This window comes from Somniosus microcephalus, chromosome 7 (assembly GCF_052327205.1).
Source record: "Somniosus microcephalus isolate GS21.2 chromosome 7, FLI_Smic_1.0, whole genome shotgun sequence".
In the NCBI taxonomy this organism is placed as follows: Eukaryota; Metazoa; Chordata; class Chondrichthyes; order Squaliformes; family Somniosidae; genus Somniosus; species Somniosus microcephalus.
This window is the reverse complement of record NC_140993.1, coordinates 197,343,148-197,367,568: the sequence shown is the minus strand read 5'-3', so window position 1 is coordinate 197,367,568 and position 24,421 is coordinate 197,343,148. Positions and strand designations below refer to the sequence as shown.

The window sequence follows — 24,421 nt, the reverse complement described above, 5'->3', positions numbered from 1 at the left end:
GGAAATCACAGCAGGTCCAGCCGCATCTGTGTAGCGAGAACAAGCCAACGACGACTCGAGTCTGGATGACCCTACGTCAGGTGGGGTTACATGTAGCGTGACATGAACCCAAGATCCCGGTTGAGCCCGTCCTCATGGGTGCAGAACTTGGCTCTCAGTTTCTGCTCGACGATTTTGCGTTGTCGTGTGTCTCAAAGGCCGCCTTGGAGAATGCTTACCCGAAGATCGGAGGCTGAATGTCCTTGACTGCTGAAGTGTTCCCCGACTGGGAGGGAACACTCCTGCCTGGCAATTGTTGCGCGGTGTCCGTTCATCCGTTGTCGCAGTGTCTGCATGGTCTCGCCGATGTACCATGCTCCGGGGCATCCTTTCCTGCAACGTATGAGGTAGACAACGTTGGCCGAGTCACATGAGTATGTACCATGTAGCTGGTGGGTGGTGTCCTCACGTGTGATGATGGTATCTGTGTTGATGATCTGGCATGTCTTGCAGAGGTTGCTGTGGCAGGGTTGTGTGGTGTCGTGGTCGCTGTTCTCCTGAAAGCTGGGTAATTTGCTGCGAACGATGGTCTGTTTGAGGTTAGGCGGCTGTTTGAAGGCGAGTAGTGGAGATGGCCTTAGCGAGGTGTTCGTCATCATCGATGACATGTAGAAGGCTGCGAAGAACATGGCGTAGTTTCTCCGCTCCAGGGAAGTACTGGACGACGAAGGGTACTCTGTTGGTTGTGTCCCGTGTTTGTCTTCTGAGGAGGTCTATGTGATTTTTCGCTGTGGCCCGTCGGAACTGTCGATCGAGTCGAGCGTCATATCCCGTTCTTACGAGGGCGTCTTTCAGCGTCTGTAGGTGTCCATCGCGTTCCTCCTCGTCTGAGCAGATCCTGTGTATTCGCATGGGGATCAGAGGCAAACTCTCCAGTGGCTAGAGTCATACCTTGCACAAAGGAAGATGGTTGTGGTTGTAGCAGGCCAATCATCTCAGGCCCAGGACATCACTGTAGGAGTTTCTCAGGGAGCATCCTATCTTCACCTGCTTCATCAATGGTCACAAGTGGGGCTGTTCGCTGATGATTGCACAGCATTTAGCTCCATTCGCAATTCCTCAGATAATGAAGCAGTCCAACCCTACATGCAGCAAGACCTGGACAACATCCAGGCTTAGGCTGATTCGTGCCATACAAGAGCCTGGAAATAACCATCTACAATGAGAGAGCGCCGAACCACCTCTCCATGACATTCAATAGCATTACCATTACAAAGTCTCCCAGTATAAACATCCCAGGGTTAACACTGACTGGAAATTCAACTAGACCAGCCACAAACGATGCGTCTAGTAGAGTAGGTCAAAGGCCTACTGGCTCACCTCCTGACTCCCTAAAGCCTCTCCACCACCTACAAGTCACAAATCAGGTGTGTAACTGGAATGCACTCCACTTGCCTGGATGGATATAGCTGCAATAACACTCAAAAAGCTTAACACCATGCTGGACACAAAGCAGTCCACTTGATCGGCACCTCATCAACTAGCCTAAATGCCCATCATCCAAACCACCACTGGGGTACTGTGGCTGCAGTGTGTACTGTAGTATTTCGCCAAGGTTTCTTCGGTAGCACCTCCCAAACCCACGATCTCCACCACCTAGAAGGACAATGGCAGCAGGTATATGGGAACACCAACACTTCCAAGTCTCACACCATCCTGACGTCTAATCGCCATTCCTTCATGGTCGCTGTGTCAAAATCCCAGAACTACCAAACTTGAGTGCACCTCCACCACACACTTTGCAGCAGTTCAAGACGACGGTCCACCACCTTCTCAGGGCAACTAGGAATGGGCCAAAAGTGCAGGCCTTTCCAGTGACACCCACATCCCAAGAATGAAAGAAAAAGGTCCCACTAACAGCAAATAAAATGAATGACCAATTAATCCGACATGGTAGTGTTAGTTGAAGGAGGAAACTTGGCTAGGATATTGGGAGAACTGGTCTTCTTCAAATAGTGCCATGGGAACTTTTAAGCCCACCTGAATGATGAGACGTGATCTCTGTTTGAAGACAGCACTTGTGTCAATGTAGCACATCTCATTATTGCACTGCAAGTGTCAGTGTAGATTACATGCTCAAATCCTGAATCTGTTCCCTTTTGTCCTGCTGCTTGGTGCATCTGTAAGTATTGTTCTGGGTTTACTTTCTCTAAGTATTTTACATAGCGCAATATGATACGGTCCGAGACATCTCTGAGTCTGAAGAGAGCTCATCAAGTTGTTCCTCATAGTAGATCTCTGCAAAACCAGTCTCCTTGCTCTTTGCACTGCCTCCAGCGCATGGATAGTTTCCTTTGCAATGACCAGAAATATACACATTATTCTCAAAATGGCCTGTCCAATGATTATACAGCTTACAGTATAACTTGAGGATTTGAACCCAACAGATCTGAACAGATGAGGAAATGCACAGAGATTAAATATACACTACTACTACTATCTATATAGCACCTTTAACGTAGCAAAACATCCCAAGGAGCTTCACAGGAGTATTACAAGGCAAAGATTTTGACACCAAGCCATACAAGGAGAAATTAGGGCAGGTGACCAAAAGCTTAGTCAAAGAGGTAGGTTTTAAGGAGCGTCTTAAAAGGAGGAACGAGGTAGAGAGGTTTAGGGAGGGAATTCCAGAGCTTAGGGCCTCTGCAACAAAAGGCATGGCCACTAATGGTGGAACGATTAAAATCGGGGATGCACAAGAGGGCAGAATTAGACAAGCGCAGATACCTCGGGGGGTTGTAGGGCTAAAGGAGGTTAGAGAGATAGGGAGGGGCGAGGCCATGGAGGGATTTGAAAACAAGGATGAGAATTTTGAAATCGAGGCGTTGCTTAACTGGGAGCCAATGTAGGTCAGCGAGCACAGGGATGATGGGTGAACAGGGCTTGGTGTGAGTTAGGACACAGGCCTTGGTGTGAGTTAGGACGCAGGCAGCCGAGTTTTGGATGACTTCAAGTTTATGTAGGGTAGAACGTGGGAGGCCAGCCAGGAGTGCGTTGGAATCGTCAAGTCTGGAGGTAAAAAAGGAATGGATAAGGGTTTCAGCAGCAGATGAGCTGAGACAAGGAAGTGGAACTAGGTGGTCTTAGTTATGCTGCAGATGTGTGGTTGGAAGCTCATTTCAGGGTCAAATATGACACCAAGGTTGCGTACAGTGTGGTTCAGCCTCAGATAGATGTTAGGGAGCAGGACGGAGTCAGTGGCTAGGGAACGGAGTTTGTGGTGGGGATTGAAAACAATGGCTTTGGTCTACCCAATATTTAATTGGAGAAAATTTTTGCTCATCCAGAACTGGATGACAGACAAGCAGTCTGACAATTTACAGGCTGTGGAGGGGTCAAGAGAAGTGGTGGTGAGGTAGAGCTGGGTATCGTCAGCGTATATGTGGAACTGACACTGTGTTTTCGGATGATGTCGCCAAGGAGGGGAGCAAGGATAGATCCTTGGGGGATACCAGAGGTAACGATGCAGGAGTGGGAAGAGAAGCCAATGCAGGTGATTCTCTGACTATGAATAGATAGATAAGATTGGAACCAGGCAAGTGCAGACCCACCTAGCTGGACAGCTACAGTTCTGAAAGCACCTCATTGAGACCTGCCATATTGGATCTTCTGACAAAATAAACCTTCTTATTTGGATGCTTTATGTGGCAGACTAAAGTCTTGCTGACTTCTATTCCAGAGTCAGAGTTGGCATACTATTTACAGCTAAATACTGTTCCCAATACTAAAATGTACATTAAAAACCTGGTACTGGTTCAGGAGTTTTTGGATTAGCGGCATTCTACTGTTTTTGACTTTTGTGGGCAGTTAAAATATTTTTTTGGTATGTTCCACAACTTACCCTAACCATGCCAGTTTGTTTTGTTATAGTTGAACTTGGTTGCTCTAATGACGTGTAGGATTCTCAAAATTCCCACATCTCCCAAGTTATTAATAAGGGACCCTGAAGGACAAGTTATTAACAAGGGTACCCTAAAGGGAATGACTTTTGGACTTCATGGGAACACCTGCAAGGTTAAAGCAGGACCCTGCAAACAGCATGTCAAGTTCAAAACTCCAAACTTGACATGCCTGGGCCTGTGGGAGACAGCTCTGATTTGTTATTTCAAACCAGACAGCTAAAGGAAACAGAACACGCATTCTTCCCTTTAAAACAAATCAACTCAGGAAATGACTTAATCTTGCAAAAACCTAAAGCCCATCAAGACTATGCATATATAATCGCTTACAGTTCGAACTAGCTACCAAGCCAGGAAGATACCGATTTACATTATGCATAACAAACACAGAGACATCAAAAACCACTTCACACCTTCTTCAACTACTCAGGAAGCTATCCCAAAACCAGTTAACTAAATGGGACCAATCAAGTGGCCCTTAACAAGGCAGCCAAAAATCTAACAAGATTAGCAGGTTTCATTTCAGTATAAACTAAAGACCTGTCTCCACAAGAAGGCAGTTCGTTCGATGGGTTCGATCAGTACAGAGACAGTCGTTCAGGCAGAGAATTGAAACAGCAGTCAGTGAATTGAAGTCAGCAGTACAGTTCGGACAGACACAGAAAAAAGGCACAGCTCATTCGAAAGACATCAGCCTCGGGACAACAGGAGAACGGAAGGAATCGCAGCAACCAAGGGCCCCACGAAACAACCAACAATATTACCAACAACTAGGTAATATTGGGCCACCGTGACCAACAAGAAACCAACCTGGAAGAAACCGAAAATCTGCAAGTTTTTCCCCACTCTACAAGCTATTCCTGCGTTTGGTGAGCATTTCCTGGTCCTCTGGAATTCAACCCAATTAGTATAGTGGGATTGGGAGGGTAAGGTATTTTTGTCTATTGTCATTCTCCCTCGCATATTTCGAAGTGTTCCCCCTTTTAGAGTGATAAGATTTATTGTGTTGTGTATATTTTCTTGTCTCAAATAAAATCCAAGTTCTCTTCACCAACTCAGTTGTCTGTTGCAATTTCATTACAACCCCCAAATAAGTCTAGGTCTAGAACCAAGGGAGTGGAAGCGATTCAAACCGCTCAAAGGAGTCAGAGGTGAAGCTGACACACACACCACCCCTTACAGAAATGGCAACTGCGGCATGAATCCGGCAACAGGGGTGCGATACAGTAGACACTGATTCGGAAGAGCAAACTGTAATGCAAGAGAGGATTTCTAATTATGTCTTCAGTGAGGTGAATATCACTAAGAAGTGGGTCACTAATCTGTTAAAAGTTGGGCTTCCGGTAGATGCTGCAGCTAAATGGACAGAAGGGAAGGATCATAGGAAATCCATAGAAAAGGCAGTCTGGCTGATGTGCTTCAAGAAACAGATCCAGCTTTTGGACAGGCTCGTTGAAGCACAGGCAGCCGAGATACGGGAGTCAGCCCTGGAAGTCCAAGACAGGACTCTAGCAGGGGAGAAGTTACTGGTAGCGTTGCAGGCTCTGAACCAGGAAAGGGTACAGTTAATGGGGGAGCATAAGGCCAGGCTGGAATATCTACAGTGTCAGGTCACCGAGGCCAAGAGGAACGAGCTGAGGTTGCGGGAAAAGAATGCCCACCTAGCAAAACAAGTAAGAGAGCAGGAGGAGAAAGTAAAAGACATAAAGACAGCATACAAGATAGCAAGCGCACAGGGGTTCGAAGATGCAGATCACGGCCCCTGCAAGGAACAGATAGAGAATCTGAGCCTTGCTCTAAGGAAGGCAAAGGGCATGGTGTGCCTCATAAGCCTGAAGGCAGCCCAGGCCAACTTTACAGGGAACGAGGGGAGAGCGGTTCAGACACCACGGGTAGTGCCAAGGGACGATCCGGTTGAGGAGCAGGAGGACCCACGACCAGCACCCGTAGCGCCAGGTTTCAACGAGGTCTGGCAACAAGGGGGGGGGGGGGGGGGGGATGGAGTTAGGGGTAGAAGCGGAGGTGGAAAAACCCCCGCGAGAGAGGCTGGGACCAGGGCCGATGTGCCCGGCCCAGCAGCGAAGGTTTGGCCCACCCGCTGAGGACGGAGAGGAGGGACCCCTCCAAAACCAGTTCGTAGTTCCCTACGGCACCCAACAGCTTAGGGCTATGGTAAGCCACATACCAAAGCTCACGGAAAATGGGGACCCCTCGGTCCACTTCAGGGAAGTGGAGCAGGCAGCCAGCATCAACGAGTACGATGACGCTGAATAGGCCAAAATGCTGCTATTTTCCTTGGAGAGTAAGCTCCTCCAGTCCCTCTCTGGCCAGTGTAAGAAGGGACAGTACGAGTATGGGGAACTCAAGGAGGAAGTTCTTGAGGCCATGGGGATGAATCAGGGAAGTCCTTTCTCCCGGGTGGAGAAAACAGTGCAGCTCGCAGGGGAAACCCCGCAGGCTTTCGCGGACATGTTGTGGCCGGTGTATAGGAGCGCCTGTACAGGGGCACCTAACCGGGCTAACCTGGACCAGGATCAGCTGGCCCACTGGCTCCGTTGCCTGGTGGCAAACAGCTTGCCACAGGTCAGGGCCAAGGCAGAAATGTGGTTTGACCCAAAGCATCCCCTGACGGTGATCAGACAATTGACCGTAGCTTACTGGAATGGCAAGGGAACCGATGCACACCCACCTAAAGGGAAGGTGCATGAGGTAAAACCCGGCCAGGGGAGGAAGGAGTGGCATCAGGAAGGGAATAACCCTTCCAGCACAAAGCTTAACTGTTACGGGTGTGGGAAGGACAGACACTGGAGGAAGGAGTGTAGAAATCCTTGGAAGGATAACAAGGGAAAGAAGCCCAGCCCAAAAGACAGAGACAGGAATCCCTCCTGCCACGGTCGAGTCATTTTTGGACGCAATGAGGTCCCTATTGACTGGCCCAGGGAAGGTAGCAGCCACTACTGGTGCTCTGACCCCATCCGCCCCATCCAACCCACGGCCCTGACTAGAACCAGCGCAGCCTGTCGACCTGTGTCCCTTTGAAAACGCTGAGGGGAGCAGGCCCTATGTTAAGATGGGGGTGGAGACGGTGCAGGGGAGATATTTGGTGGATACTGGAGCTTCCAGCACGGTGGTCCATTCGGAAGACCCGACCAATTCACCCAGGTCTAACAAGGCCCCATTTAGCCTAATGGGATTCACAGGGAACGAGCAGGCTGGGGAAAGGTCCAAACCTTTGGCCATAGATTTAGGATCCCTCCATACCACGTGGGAGGGTAACCAAAAGACCGACGAGGTGGCCAAGCAGGGGGCCGGGGAAGGAGAGTTCTGGGATCCCTGTAGAGCAGGCCCGGTAGCAGCAAACCGGGACAAGGGAGGCACACAAGGGGTAGCTTTGGCCCCGGACTTAAAGCAGGTCCAAGCCCAAGACCCCGTCTTTAAGGCCGTCCCGGTAAAGAGAAAGAATGGGGAGTCCATAGAAGGCCCGCTCGGGGCAGCGGACGAAACTTTAAAACAGGGTTACTGGCAGGCTGCTAGTTACATTAACCAATGCAAATTGTTTAAGCCCGAGAGAAGGGAACAGCCGGCTGGGGCAAGATCTGAGGATAGAAATCCTCAGCCTGCAGCAGGGGAAAACACAGACTGCACAGGCAGGTGCTGTGGCCTGTTTTAAGGGAGGGGCCATCCCACCCACCGTTTGGGACACTCCCCCACTCCTCTGGGATTTAGATGAGGTGGGATGTGAGGGTGAAGACCCTGCCCCGACCCAGATTTAGACGAGGTGGGACCTGAGGGCGAGGACCCTCAACGTGCAGCACCAGGCTGCGAAGAGTTACCTGCCCCTAGCACAGGTTTAGGAGAGGTAAAGCCTGAGGATGAAAATCCCCAGCCAGCGGCAGTGGAAAGTTCACAGACCGCACAGGAGGGGGCAGTGGCTCGTGTTAAAAAACCACCAGCCAGAAAACCCCCACCAGCCGAAGTCCCTAGAAGGTCCCCACGAACGCCACGGCCAAAGAAACTGTGGTCACCGGCTCCCCAGTTTAAAAGGGCAGCCTCTCGAGTCAGGGATCAATCTGAGGGCAGAGGTCCCCAACCAGCAGCCGCAGGCTGCGAGGGACAAAAAGTACAGGACAGAGCAGCCACACCGAAGGGAGTAGTGTGCTGCAGCCCGAACAGGGATTAGCCTGGCCGCCCGGAGACGGGCGGCAGATGTACATAGCTTCTATAATGTAATTTTAGTTTAAGTTAAGTTTGGGTGTTTTAGTTTAATTTAAATAAGGTGATTGGTAGTTTAAATGATATTGTTTTAAGAGTGTTTGTATTGGGTCGCGGTCTCAAAACTCGACTATACTTTACCCAAGCCAAAGAATCATCTCGGGACCTGGCTATATGCTCTTGTGTCTCTTTACAGAAAGGATTTCAGGATGAAGGGGGGCGTACTCCTACTAGCCCCGATAGGAATGAGCACTGGGAAGTGAGGCAACGTGGAGGACTCCCACATCTATGGGTGCTCAGGAGAGAGCGCGCCGGTCGTGACTGCCGGGGGCGTCGAACGAGGCGTGGAGGAGCTCTCTATCTATTCCCATGAGGGAAGATGGCCAGGGTGGCTGGGATCTGACTCCATCCGGTACTCCAGCCAGACCGGTTTCACCTACGGGGAGGCCTCTCTCCCCTGCCCCAGCATACATGTTGTGGCCAGATGGGTCGGGGTCACTGAGGGGAAACGCGTGTGCCTGACCTGCAGAGGACAGATTTCCCAGGGAAGGTGGTGGTGGCTCAGAAAGCTGAGTACAGACATGGGGGACCATACAGCTGACTGGGACCGAATGGGGAACGACACCTACCGGACAGTCACAGGGACCCAAGGAGGGACTAGTGTGTGCTGGGATAAGTGGTGGCAGTCGGAACAGGGAATTTATGTCTGCATGTGGGGGTCGCAAAGGGCCTGCCCCACAGGCATATCCATCCTCTTCTCCGCATCATGGCAGGATAAGGGGGTGGAATGGGATTCCCACCTACACACTTGCATAGTCCCATGCTCCCCAGCCCAAGCCACTGAACTAGTGGCACATGCCCGAAAGCACCTGCCCACGACCCAGGCAGCAAGGACACAGAGAGGGGTGCCCTGCCACCACCAAGGGACCAGGGAATGGGCTGGTACTAGTGCCGACGGAAAAGGTGCTATACCAGGGGGTACACTACGCGGTAGCTTCCGTGATTCTGAACCTTACTGAGGTACACTTACCGGAGTGGTGCCCCAAAGAGACAGAACAGCTATACCAGGCCCTGTTAAAAGAAATGTTTAGGAAATTCTACGAGTTCGATTTTGCCAATGTAGACAAGACCGAACTGTACACTACACACACTCTGAGTATTTTGGTAGTGCGGGGAGACAAAGAAGGAGAACCTGGAATTATGTTTTCACAGCGTTTTTACACAGGATCCTCTGTTATAAACAACCTGGATGACATAGAATTGCAGACACAGATAAACGGTTTGAAAACACAATTGCGAAAAATCTTAATGGATGAAAATACAGTAGTAGGCTCAGAGTTACATGAGGACCAGGCTATGACGGTCCATTTAAAAGAGATCATTGCTGAGCTGGAGAAGCACGCAAAGACCGTAAATGCGCTCCTAAGAGAGGACAGGAATGCTTCCGATCAAGCTGCACAGAACGAGGTGTGCGTACTGTATGGGGCGTGGTTGCTGGGCGAGGGCCGCAGTAACCTGGAGGATTTAAAACAGGGTTTAGTCCTCTCCTGGATCAGCAACAAGCACCTCGCAGCCCTCCACCCATTCGAGAATGCATTAAGCCCGTGTCAACTCCGGCTAGCTTCTGAGGCCTACCCTGTCCCAGTAGATTGTGGGCGCTCTAACCACATTATCATGGGGATAGTAGTGAGGATGCCGGTCATGGGTGGGACAGCCCGAACCGCACCAGTATACAGGGTTGAGACATTGGAGTCATTCAATGGGGTGCACACATCCGTTTCACAGCGGTCCCACCTTATGTCATAAAGTGGGAGCACGCTATGACAGGTACTGACCTCTCAGGGTGCCGGAGCCGGGGAGCACACATAATACTGTGTCCCCAGCACTTGAATGCCTATTCTAAACCACAGTGCGGGTTTAAAGCTGCTGGCGCAAAACCTATAAACTGTACCATGGAGGTAATGGCACAAGACCATGTTCTCCCACAGGTAGCATATATAGGAGGTGGGACATATTGTGTCACCACAAGTGCGCCCCACTACCAGCATGGACAGCATAGCTGGTAAGTGACAGCAGTTTCTGCTTTAAACCCGAGGCAGAAGTTCAAGTGGCCCAGGAACGGATTGTCCCCATTCCTGAACCCTCCACTGTTCACCTCACTGTAAAAGAGAATTTCACCAACCTGCAAAAACATGTAGCACATTTCAGCTCCGAAATCCCCCCCCCACCAGAACATCTTACCAAGTTACTAAAAGCAGTAGTCATCTCACAAAAACATTTCTACACGTTGGAGCAGAAGACAGTAGAGATAGGGGCCAAAATATTGGATATTGTAGTTCCACCCTGGTGGGGCATTTTTGAAAACATAGAGGTCCCTTCATGGGTTAGAATGGCTTCCCACATCCTCGTAGTTTGCCAGCTGGGAATAGTATTGTACCTAGTGTGCACTCAGTGCAAGGGAAAAAGGCCAAATACTAGAATTCCAAAACCAAAGGAATTGGGAGGAGCATTATGTTAAGGTGGAGGGAGATACACCTGTTTGAATCTTTTATTTTATATTTCTGAATAAAGATTGTTGTTTTCTTGTGTTTTGTTATTTTTAATAAAGATGTACATGTACCAAGTGGTGCAGGGGTGTTGGACCCCCTCCATGCTTGGATGTGTGTAAATAATTGTATTTTTGCCTATGTATACTTATGTACACTACATTTTTTGAAGAATGGGAAATGTGTGTGTCATGGGATTTTAGATAGGTAATTACAGGGAAGGTGGGCTATGGAGGGTCGGGAATTTTGCTCACCTTGTAAGTATGATACTTGAAGTGAGTTTCAGTATCACAGAGGGGTGTGTAGGATTCTCAAAATTCCCACATCTCCCAAGTTATTAATAAGGGACCCTGAAGGACAAGTTATTAACAAGGGTACCCTAAACTGAATGACTTTTGGACTTCATGGGAAAACCTGCAAGGTTAAAGCAGGACCCTGCAAACAGCATGTCAAGTTCAAAACTCCAAACTTGACATGCCCGGGCCTGTGGGAGACAGCTCTGATTTGTTATTTCAAACCAGACAGCTAAAGGAAACAGAACACGCATTTTCCCATTAAAACAAATCAACTCAGGAAATGACTTAATCTTGCAAAAACCTAAAGCCCATCAAGACTATGCATATATAATCGCTTACAGTTTGAACTAGCTACCAAGCCAGGAAGATACCAATTTACATTATACATAACAAACACAGAGACATCCAAAACCACTTCACACCTTCTTCAACTACTCAGGAAGCTAACCCGAAACCAGTTAACTAAATGGGACCAATCAAGTGGCCCTTAACGAGCCAGCCAAAAATCTAACAAGATTAGCAGGTTTCGTTTTAGTATAAACTAAAGACCTGTTTCCACAAGAAGGCAGTTCGTTCGATGGGTCCGATCAGTACAGAGACAGTCGTTCAGGCAGAGAATTGAAACAGCAGTCAGTGAATTGAAGTCAGCAGTACAGTTCGGACAGACACAGAAAAAGGCACAGCTCATTCGAAAGACATCAGCCTCGGGACAACAGAAGGAGAACGGAAGGAATCGCAGCAACCAAGGGCCCCACGAAACAAACAACCAACAATATTACCAACAACTAGGTAATATTGGGCCACCGCGACCAACAAGAAACCAACCTGGAAGAAACCGAAGATCTGCAAGTTTTTCCCACTGTACAAACTATTCCTGTGTTTCGTGAGCATTTCCGGGTCCTCTGGAATTCAACCTAGTTAGTATAGTGGGATTGGGAGGGGTAAGGTATTTTTATCTATGGTCATTCTCCCTTGCATATTCCAAAGTGTTCCGCCTTTTAGAGTGATAAGATTTATTGTGTTGTGTATATTTTCTTGTCTCAAATAAAATCCAACTTCTTTTCACCAACTCAGTTGTCTGTTGCAATTTCATTACATCCCCCAAATAAGTCCAGGTCCAGAACCAAAGGAGTGGGAGCAATTCGAACTGCTCAAAGGAGTCAGAGGTGAAGCTGACACACACACCACCCCTTACAACTAGACTACTTCAAACTACTGTGTTTTCATTTTTCTGATTGGCCTTAACATGATCTTAAACAAGCAGAAGTTAGATCTGGATCCAGAGCAGAGTGGTGGAGAAGTCAAAATAATACAGGTAAGAAAACTTCCCAAACCCTGTATGACAACATACCTTTGCAGAAAATGCTAACTGCTACAAAAGGACAAATGCTCACTGCTAAAATAAACTATCTGGATAACAAGGCTTGTTATATTGATGGCATTATTTTGGGATTGCTGAGGTACTGTGATGATCTCTTTTGATTTGAGTGTGCACAACCTTCTGACCACATGCAGTGAAACTAAATTATCCTTGGGTAATCATACCAAGACTTGCCTGCTACTAAAAAGAGATTACGACAAAAGCTACTTCAATTCTGCTAACCAGACTTCATGAGATAATTCTTAGTTGAGAAAGACTTTCTTCCTTCTCAGAGCTACATCTGCTTCTAGGATCCCTGCCTGTAAGAAGTGTCATCTGCAGCACACGCCATGATTGCACTGAGCCATCCCAGATTTCTGCACAACGGAGGGTCCAACAAGCTCCTTCATGGAAGGCCAAGCTGATTTAACATAGAATCTCTGGGTTTTAAATGTTTGTCTCTTCCTGATGATTGCTAGCTGCCAGACTATTTGAGAACATGGTATAGGGTTTTTTATAAATTGGTCTTATAGCTGAAGTGGGATAGTAGTGTGCTTAAGGATGTGTTATTGTTTTTTCACAAGTTGTTCTTAGATTACTGTTGAATTTATATGGCAGGTCTTTTCTGAGTGAGGTGGGCATTTTGGTTTAAACTGTTCCTTTATATTAAAAATGTGTCATGAGAGTAAACATCAATGTTCAACCTATCAATGATTTAAATTATTTTAAGAGGTAAGGAGCGTTTCAAATCTGAAGATTATACAGAAGCAAAATAGCTCCATGCTAGGCACTGGAGGAAAAGCCCACTTGAAACCCAGTATTCTGCACAACTTATCTTTTGTTGCAATTATTAAAATGAATGAACACTGCATTTAGATTGTTGGTGCAGAAATTAGCCAGAGAGAATGTAAAAAAACTCCAATTAGGCACGCTCACTGCAGTAATGAAAGAAAATTGTAATTTTGACTGGAATGTTTTGAAGATGGGAATTAAGAAAAATTAGAAAACAGCTCAAAGCAATTTAGAAGTCTCAATTTCAGTTGTGAAGGAATATGCAATATTCAGAAAAATACACAGTCCTATGAAATATTCTGGTTTTAAAACATGATGACAAACTAGGTTTGAAAATCTGGAAGCCTTAACAATCAAAAGCTGTGAACAGCATACAGGATATTGAGATAAGATAAGTTGTTGATACTGAGACAATAGCCTTATTGAAGTAGAAGGTTGGAGGTTCCTAAAAGTCTGAAGCCTTGGAAAGAACACAATAGCCATACCCAGTTTAAGAGTTACAAACCAACACTTCGGAAAGAATCACATAAATTAAAGAAACATGTGCCTTTGTAAAAATGACATCAATAAAAGAAACACCTGCCGTCAAATCGTTTTATGTTAAACTTAGAACACAGGAGACACAAGTCTGTGGTACAACCAGCTGAGGTGATTAAGAATTGCATAGATCATCCTAAGTAAGGTGTTTTAAATGCAAAAGATACAAACAGAAGACCTTCAGAAGAATGGCATCAAATAGATGCACAGCCATCACATTGTTTTTATGATAAGTTTTGAACACTTAAAAGGTAGAGTCTGCTTGCTACAGCTGAACTGACTGTAAGAATAGGTCAACAGAAAAATGACCAGAGATAATTAGCTTATATCAGCAGAAAATGTCAAAGGATATACCACTGAGAAAAGAGTATAAAAATTGGAATTTCAAATGGGAAGACAGATTCGCTTGAAGGGGCAAAGCGATTCTCAGGCTTCAGAGGCAAGCTCTGCAAGTCTTCAACTCTTTGTATCTCGGGGATCAAAAATGTACTTGTATTTGATTTTGGTGGATATCCTGGAAGAAGACTAAGAAATGTAAAAATGTAACGAAGTTAAGATTTGAGAATAAGGATCTCTGATAATAGAATTGTAAGTTTTCTGTATTTGGAACTGTTAATGTCGCGATTGAAACACCTACTGTAATTACATATCGGTTCTTTAATAAATCTATATATTTTTTTAAGAATTGTCTCATAGTACTTCTGTATCAAACTCGCGAACTCAATTTCTGTACACTCTTTGGTGAGGAGTTGCAGAATTCTGGAGGAGTTTTCCAGACCCTCATAATATGCAGAAGGTTACAGTCTAGCTAAATTTAGTAAAAGTGCTATCTGGAGGAAGGTAACATCTTCAGGCTGTTCCTTTCCTTTATGGAGATAGTCTGGACCTTTAGACCCAATTAAGCATCTTTAGGATTCGGCTACCTCTAACTTTAGTTGAGAGTGAACATCTGGGGAATACGCCTGATCCGGGGTAGCCCTACAGGGGCTAGGACTAGTAACAATCCTTTCATAGTATGGTCCCTTTCTCGCAACATGATTATATTAAGAGAAAATGCAGTATATGGAATCCACTGGTGACTTGAGTTTTATTCTTCCCAGTAAGGCTATTAGACGTACATATATTTTTATATTCCATGACAAAATTCATCAACAAACCAGTCTTAACATACAAGTGACACTTTTTTAAATTCCTTCTATAAAATTAAAAAACTTTTGATTCTGTAGAACTGTTTGATAAAATAGGAGCAGCAGGAACATACAGACACACACAATTTCTATCTGGTCTTATGTTGAACTAAACTGACCAAAATGAAAAAATATTAATTTTTAATGGTCATAAGTACTCCATTAGATGATTACTAGTTGGTGACATTGTTAAACTCATATTTATAACAGTGATTACTCTGCAAGTAACATCAGTCACCAGATGATGTCCACTCCCTATGAATGCTGCTTTCCTTTACTAAAAAAATCATATTTTAGTGAATTTATTTGGTTTAAAAAAATGCTATGCTTTGCAAAGTGAAAAAACAAAACTTTAAAATGAATGCAAAATGGTGATGATTAGCTTTTTTGCAGCAGAATTCTAAAATTGTCACTCATGAACACAAAACTCAGTGTCTGTAAAAAGTTTGAACCTTCCTAGATAAGTGGCAGGGTGGGGAAGGGAGGAGGAAGAGGATGAAAATTCCACAGAAAAATACCCAAACAAACTTAAGGAAAAGACAAAGGACTCTGCTGTGGAAAGTTGCTCTTAAGCTTACCTTTAATAATCTGTACTTTGTAAGGAGAAAGAGGTGGTTTAGGCGATGACTTTGTTGAGTTGCATGCAATTCCAGTGACACTTCTATCCTTCAAGGTATCCACTCCCCAGACAGCCACAGCCAAGCACTTTGTAAATCTTGAATCACTTGGCTGACGTTTCACAGTTTCCCACTTGTCCTCATCAATCCATATATTAGCTCCAATGTGAACCTATTAACAAATGGTATTAGATTCCCTACTTTGTAACTATAGCTGGTATATACAAAATATGGAAAGTATTTCTAATACGTAAACCTAACATTACCTTTCCATCCTGAACAGAGTAAACATTAGGCTGAGCCATAGCAAGGGCTTGGGTTGAAGCCCATGGACATGGTACCATATTGTTTCCATTTTCGATCTGACTCTCCAGATGATCAGAGGTACTTGGAGTTGGAAGAAGAGCATGTGGACTTTTCTTGCAAGGATAAACTCTTTGTTGCATGTTCAAATGGTCTTGCAGAATGGAAGTTACTGGAGTACTGGAAATTAGTTGATGGGCTGATGTGTTGTCAATCAGCTCTTCTTCAGGATTCGAACCATGGTACTGTTCTGGTACTGAAAATATTGAAAGCAATTTGAAATTGTTAATCAAAAGCTAATTCAAGAACTAATGCTCTTACAGATTCCAAAATGATTTTTAAAATTCTGTGAATTACCCACTGTATGCCAAATATTAAGCTCCATTTATATTTATGTCGTGCTATCATCAGCTACTAGATCTATAAAAATAGCAGCCAGTCCCCTTTGGTTATAACATTAACATATTTTTTAATAAGGTCTGGAAATGGAAGAGCAGAAGACAACTGAATAACAATCTATTAGGGGGAGCAAAAAATGAAAAATCTGAAAACTGACGAGATGATGAGTACAAATACAAATTAAAAATGGGAGGAGGAGGAGAAGAAGAAGAACATAAAGCATGGAATAAGAAGACCAAATGACCTTAAGATTCTTAAGGGCCATAGGCAGTTTGGAAAATAAGCTATGTTAACATTTCTTAAATGTCTACAATTGGAAGCCACTGTCCAGAGTTTAGTCACCAAACAGGCCCTGCTCAGAAAAGATAAATGTCATCAGCCTTCCCCCCCCCCCACCCCAAGTCCTGGCAGAAAATCAGATATTCTCAGCCAGACATACTTGCACAAGGCAATTCCTTATGCTGTCAGTACACTTACAACTGAATGCTACAGCAGGGTAGCTGTCATTTTACAAAGGTAACTCCTAACTATGGTAGCATTTGTGGTGCGAAAAATCAATCTAGGTAGCTTGCTTAAGTATAAATGCTTAACACCCAAGAATATCTTTTGGGTACAGCTTCTTTCCCCTTGCATCCAGCTGCTTGAATTCCTTCTCTGAATGGGACAAGGCCTCAACCTGCATGGGATATTTCCCATATTTTATTTTGCATCTGGACCAACATCGGTGAATCAGCTAGTAACTGGTTAAAACAAGTTTTTGCTGAAGAAACCCCACCATGATCATTTGATCTTGAAGCTACCATGGTGTGTTGGCACAGGTTTGCCTGAACATTTTCAAAGCAGCACCCATTGGTGGAGGCAGTTAAAAAGCAAAAATCCTGGCCTTGTGGTTACATCTTCTACGTCCTTGTGATTTTTACTAACACCGTAATGTGCGTGTGTGTGTGCGCATGCGCACTCCTCACATGAAGGTAGCTGAATATTGTACTCAAAGGAAATATGTACCAAAGCAAAGGAATGTTGTGGCCATTAAGTCTTGGCCCGAGGATATCCCTGGGAGGCAAAACACTTCATCCTTCCTCTGAGGTCCGACATGAGTGGCAACTCATTACAATGTTCAAGAGTCTCCAAGTTATTGAGAAATTCAGTTTGTTTACCCTGCCCGATATGGAGCGTCATCCAGTTACTGGTAAGGACATATCCCACTTACTCAAGTCCAGTAAAAAATAAGACACAGATTAGCAAGATCCAGAACTTGGAGTATCCCCAGTAGGTGCAGGGATACTAGTGGTATTCAACCAGCTAAAACGGCTTACAACAATACAGTTCGGTTTGTCCAGAAAAATACCACCTTAGCAATTAGGACAGTGGTTTCCAGGATCTGAAGCAGAAGAATAATCCCAGCCTCCAAGCACATTATCAGCTCTACTGCTCCAGGTCTCATTTAACCTGCCAGCCTGACTCATTAACATCAACAGTGTCCTAGATAACTGCAGACTCAGGTTACGCATCTGCCAAAGATTGAGGAGTTCCAATCTCCCATTGCCAGGCATGTCATTTTGGAGCCATTTCAACCCCAAAAGATACTCTGCATATCTTCCTCCTTGGAGGATAATCACCAGTACAAGACACGTGCGAGTTTGAGTCCGTGCTACGCGTTCAGCAGGTACCAGAAACTCCTCACAGGCCATATGGAGAACATTTACTCACTATAAAAATCTGTAAGTGTACTGCCATCATTCTCATGACCACACACACCTTCTAATGGTGATTCTGCCAATTGAAGGTGTGGAGCTACAGCAGCAGCTGTACATGTCTTTGCAAACCATAGTTGGCACCAAATCCTGAATATATGAATGCATGTTCTAGTGACTGAATGTAACTTTCATACATAGAAAATCTGCACCCTACCATACTCTGAAGGCAATATTATCTGCCAAAAGCTTCAGAAATGACCACCCCAGCCCCTGGAAGAATCAAGTTTTATAGATTAATAAAATTAACTGGAGGTTCAATTTTAAATTTCATATTTAGTCACAATAAACATGTAAAATTTTCATTTATATTATGGACAGCAGGGTGATGCTCCAGTATAATCATGGAGTAACGGGACACAGTTTCACTTTTCCTCACTCTACTTCATTGCATAATGATTCGGCTGAGACTTGCAAAGGTGCCAATTGGAGGCCAATAGGTTCCCAACAGAAGGGAATAATTAGAGGAAGATCATCCATAGGCTGCTTGTACTTCTCCTGGGAGCTGGTCCCCTGTTCTCTAGGCTGATTGCACAGAGAGAGAAATAAATTGAAGGATAACCATCATCAAAAAGATTTTCTCTTTACACTTGTACCCTATTCATCTCAAAGAATAGTCCATCACCACGAGCTCAATAGCTGGAAATGGCCTATTACTGCATCATTGGCATGGTAAATGGTCTGAGCTAGTCAAACCTATACTAAAATGATTCTGTAGAGTAGCATTGCATGTTAGTACACCAATATTGAGTCAGCAGCAACTTTCCCCAGGATCAGTCCCCTTTGAATTGCCACCCCCTGTCCAGGAGCATAGGAACAAGAACAGGTCATTTAGCTGTCTGGAGCTTGATTAGCCATGGCAACTATCTTTTCAATCCAAAATCCCTACTTTTTCTCCATATCGATAAAATGGTGGAATGCACAAAAAAGTGGCAAATGGAATCCAGTGTCAGTAAATGTGACAAGGCCATTAAAAAAAAAGCTGATGACTATTTCGCTTATGCCAAGAGGTATGCAATACAAAAGCCGAGATATAATGGGGATTTTAAATAATGCCATAGCAAGACCACAGCTGGAGTACTGTGCAGTTTTAAGATCCACACTATAGAAAAAATTTTGAAACAATGGTACAAGGTAGATTCACCAAGGTGCTATCTGGCATGAGGAAATACAAGTATGAAAAAAGGCTTGAAAATTGAGCAGAGGAGGTTAGGGGCTAATTTGATCAATGTGTTTCAAATAATGAAAGGATGGGACAGATAGAAACAGACGGTTTCCAGTGACTGAGGGAATCGAGAACGAGGGCAGACAAGAATTCAATCTGGAGAATTGTGAGGTAATGCAATTGGGGAGGGCTAACAAGGCAGGGGAATACACAATAAATGGCAGGATATTGAGAAGTGTAGAGGAACAGAGGGACCTTGAAGTGCATGTCCACCAATCCCTGAAGACAGCAGGACAGGTAGATAAGGTGGTTAAGAAAGCATACGGGATACTTTCCTTCATTAGCTGAGGAATAGAATACAAGAGCAGGGAGGTTATGCTTGAACTGTATAAAACACTAGTTAGGCCACAGCTAGTGCACTGCATACAGGAAACATGTGATTGCACTAGAGAGGGTACAAAGGAGATTTGCAAGGATGTTGCCACGACTGGAGAATTTTAACTATGATGAAAGATTGGATAGGCTGGGCTTGTTTTCTTTGGAAGAGAGGAGGCTGAGGGGAGACTTAATTGAAGTGTATAAAATGATGAGGGTCCTAGATAGAGTGGATAGAAAGGACCCATTTCCCTTAACAGAGTGGTCAATAACCAGGGGGCATAGATTTAAAGTAATTGGTAGAAGGATTAGAGGAGAGTTGAGGAGAATTTTTTTCACGCAGGAGGGGTCTAGAACTCATTGCCTGAAAGGGTGGTAGCGGCAGAAATGCTCATCACATTTATAAAGTACTTGGATATGCACTTGAAGTGCCGTAACCTACAAGGCTACGGACCAAGAGCTGGAAAGTGGGATTAGGCTGGATAGCTCTTTTTCAGCCGTCACAGACATGATGGGTCGAATGGCTACTTCTATGCTGTAAATTTCTATGATTGTATGAAATGCTAGAAATTTAGGACAGGGCAGGAGAATCTTAATGGATTTGCTTTTAACTGGCTTGACTCAAATTCTAAGATTATTCCCCTTGTTCTGGATTCCCCTATTAGAAGGGAAAATGGCCCCATTTACCCTGTCAATTTCCTTCACTATTTCAAACAGCTCAATCAGATCACGCCTTGATTTCATCTGTTTGAAATGTCTGAAGCACTAGATCCCATTAAAATCAATGCAGCCACTCCAGGATACTGGTAAACTATCCCTACAAACTGTACTGCCATAGCAGGTTGGGAAGGGGGCTGGAAGGTTAGGAGCCAAAAGTGTTCATTTTTTTTTAATAAAAGGAGGGATGGTATACTTTGTACAGAAAACACTCCTATAGCCATACTAGTACAAAGCCTCTGATGTAAAAGGAATTGAATGATGGACTACAAACCCGTAAACTATTAAGCACCTCGTGTGTGTCATAAAATATACCAGGCTTAAAATTGAAAAACAAAGTACTTAAATTGGCAGGGCAGCCTGTTGAGTTAAAAAAAATTCAGACAATTAAACAGCCAAATTTAAACCATCCAGTTAGATAATGAATTTTAATAAGCCTGCTGCTAGGTTATTACAAGGGTTTGAAGTAGTGAACAGAAGGATGTGGAAAGTGAATCAATTCAACACCAAAATCCATTTAGTAGAAGTTTACCATTCCTAATACTGATACACTTTATTTTAGCTTGAGCCGGAACCCAATTTTGGAAAGACGAGACTTACATCTAAATAATTTCAAAAGCAGTGCATTTTGAAGATCCATATTGAGGTCCCTCAGTCTTTGTAGCTCAGATGCCATGTGTTCATATTCTTTTTGCTTTTCTTCAGCAAACTGAAGTTTTGTTGTAACTTTTTTAAGTTCCTTAATCAACCTTTTATTGTTAGCCTTGGCCTGAGAATATTTATGTTTTAGTTCATCAAAGATCTTCAGTGTTTGGTCGTCATCATCACTGCTATCTTCAAAGCAGGAGACATCCTGCTCCTGAGAGAAACAAAACAAACAATTTTCAGTGGTCATTCAATTTGAGAAACAGAGAAATACGAACCAGATTCTCTATTTCGGGGGGGGGGGGGGGGGGGGGGAGATTTTGTGCTCCAAGTATAAATCATTTTTGAGGAATAATACAAAAAGTCTACATTTCACAACTGAAATTACTAATTTTTGCAACACAAATAGTATTGCATCTACATTCCAAGAGTAATACAGTAAGCAATTGCATATGAATAGAAAACATGATTCTTCCTAGCACATGATGCAATATTGTTGACTTTTCATTTTCCACTTCCCCTTTGCAGTGTGATTCCATTTCCTCAACTCATCCATGTGGCCTGAATGTACAGCTGGCTGTTATTAAAATGCTAGCCAGCATAGGAATAGTGTGCTTTTTCACCCCCAAATGTTAATCTTTCTGCAGTCTGGTTTAGATTGGGGGAAAAAACAATTGCACATACTATTATCTTTTCAAGGAAAGTGGAATCCATTATGTCTGTTCTCACCCATTCTTAACTCTTTGCAGTCAACCAGGAGTGGCAATTATAGTGGCCTCTCAGACAGAAAAATTTCATGGTCTGGAAATGGACAAAGAGGTCAAAGTCTGAAGAGAAATAATGGCAAGAAACTTTAAAAATATTAACACTAGTTCTCAATAACTTAGTTGATAAGGTAACTGTAACTGAGGCATACAGACTAAAACCCCCCAATTTGATTCCTGGTCTGTGCGGTTAGCTCTCTGTTAGGGTAGTAGGAGAGACTTTACATTCATCTTAAACCCTCATGAACTAGAGAGAGGGGAAAAAAAGCTAGAGTTCCCACTCCTGATCACTATTCAGTGACCTTGTCTGTGTGCTCATCAGTTGAAGACTGGACTGGGCTCTTTGGTTGAATAGCTTGCAGATTCTCAATCTAGGTACACTTACAAAGAATGACCACTTGGGCAAGTAACATAGGGCCCCAGCTGCAACCAACACCTTGGAGGAGTGAAAAATTGGTTTGAAAAAAAATTGTAAAACCAACAGAGCTGTGAACATTGGACTACTTCGAGGTGTAAGATTTTCAATCACAAGTCATATACCTGAGGCATCAACTTGACCAGAACAGAAACAAGAATGAAAAATAGAAATATAGCAAGCTGCTTCTCTCATAACTGCAGGGGATGGGCAAGTGGAATTAAAATTGTCTCCTTTTCTACGCTGGGCCTGAGTTTGCGGTCGGCAGCGAAGCTAAGGAGTACGCCACCGACATCGCAAGTAAATGTGCACCTACCTCGTGCAACCCCCCCCCCTTCAATAACGTCCTTTAAAATGCTGCAGATTTCCACGTAATGTACTTCCACACAGAGCCGAGGAGTGCACTGTTGTGTGTATGTGAACCTGGGATCATTTGAGGAGGTGGTTCTTTTACTTCCTGATTCTTAGCCTATAAGCTATTCATTCAGATATCGCCAGCTTTAATGGTCACATTTGCAATAAGTCTTATTTCTTACAGCTTCCACCTTCATTGAAACTTGCATCCAAGTTCCATATTATTGCCAATCCAATACTCCCGAAATGAAATTCTGGGTAAACTCAGCTGGAATACCAGGGACCTTTCTTTGTCTCTCCTTTATACAGATTATATAGATTTCAGTTTCTATTTACTGTAATTCAATGTGACTCCGAATTTTTTTTATCGTTAATCTGAAATTTTATCAAAATTATACCGTTTCAAACTACCCGACATATCTCTTTCCCCTCCAACTGAACGTACGTAACGGACATTAACCGTTTAAAAATAATTTTCACATTGAATAAAAAAGGTCTTCAAAACTATTTAAGACAGGTTCATTCATCCATGCTCAGCTTTAGCGAGCAGCCAACACTGATGGTAGAAATAAACCAGCACCCATGTCATTCATTTGATCTACATAGTCTTGCTTTCCTATCATAATCCCTGATCTGGGACTTTAGACACAGCAACTCTACAAATTACTGGCCTTTTAAGTCTGGCATGCCAACACTTATATATGTATGGGCAACATTCACACAAGATTCCTAGAAGGGATATTGGCAAATAGCTTAATTATATGTACAGTATATTATGTACTAGCTGGGGGTGCCCGGCATGGCCAGGGCAATTTTGGGCCACGCGGTCTCCCTGCCCCTGTCTGTCCCCCCCTCTCTCCTCTCCCTCCCTCCCCCTCTCCGTCCCTCCCTTCCCTCTCGCTGCCGAGCGCCGGAGCCGTTGTGATACTGGCCGTGCGGGGCCTAGCGGTTCAGGCCCGGCCGGGCTCTCGGGCCGAGACGGACCCCAGCTGAGCTCCCCCGCGGGTGGCGCAGTTGACGGCCGGCCGCTGCCGCTCCCCCGCCCGCTGTGTGTAAACTCACCTGCCGCTCCCGGAGCCGCAATGTGGGGGTTTGTTTGGCTGGTGCTGTCGCTGTGGGGATGAAAAAAATGGCGGCGAAGTTTCGGGAGACTGGAGGGTTAGGTCCCGGCCGTGACACACCGATTGGTCAACCATCAGGTCACTGAACTGTAGGATTGGTCAACCAGCACGTCACTCAACGCTAATGAGAGGTAGGATTGGTCAACCGCTAATGAGCGGAGTTGAGGATTTTTGAACTGTTTTGTATACTGTCCGAATAATTTTTGTCTGACCAAAAAGTAAATACGCCTATGAGACTCCCCTAATGATAAGCTTTCTTTTGATATAACATGTGTAGGTACGCTCTATAACTTTTGATTGTATAGCCGGAAAGACAGACCATTTTGATATTTTGCAATTGTGAAGCATTTGTACTTTTGGATTTTTTTTTTTTTTTTTTTTGAGAGTTCTGATACTTCAAGAAACGTTTAAATAAATAAATGGTCCTTCAAAAATATATTCAAAAAACAAAAAGGTATGTTAGAACTTCATTCCTAATAAAAACCCTTCTTCCAGTTCCCTTACGGGGTGCAACAGGATTGCTTGCACAAGACTTAAAAATTGAAAGCGTTATTACTTCGGAGTAAATGGGCAATTAGCCCAACTTTGTCAGCCCGTTGATTTCTAGCAGGAGCTGAAAGATGCAGCGAAGCTTCGGTGTATTCGTAATTTGACAGATTGCAAGTTCGAGATTTAGCATATGCGCGGAAATCCCAAACCTGTGGTCAGTTTCAAAGGCGGTATGACGGTGAATGCTGACAGTTCGCCATCATGCCGACCACAAATTTAAGGCCATTATCATTTTCTCATTAAAAATAACTTGTTTTCTCTCTTCTCAACCTACTTGGCTGCAAGACGATTACTGTGAAACACTAGCAGTGTGCACACACAAGATCACAATCTCATGCGAGTCACCCCATGGAATTTGGGATAGTTGGTAGCTTG

At 44.4% G+C, this 24,421-nt stretch overlaps 1 protein-coding gene across 3 annotated transcripts in view; it reads right to left on the bottom strand.

The window, feature by feature from the left end:
* The window catches only part of LOC147115057 (BEN domain-containing protein 5-like), an 88,398-nt gene that overhangs the window by 14,908 nt on the left and 49,069 nt on the right, over positions 1-24,421 (bottom strand). For all 3 annotated transcript variants that reach the window (XM_085993298.1, XM_085993299.1, XM_085993297.1), the window contains 3 exons: positions 20,799-21,057; positions 15,752-16,044; positions 15,447-15,657 (listed from right to left, as the gene is read on the bottom strand). In XM_085993298.1, the coding sequence (XP_085849424.1) occupies positions 15,447-15,657; positions 15,752-16,044; positions 20,799-21,057 (763 nt within the window). The remainder of the gene's footprint in view (positions 1-15,446; positions 15,658-15,751; positions 16,045-20,798; positions 21,058-24,421) is intronic.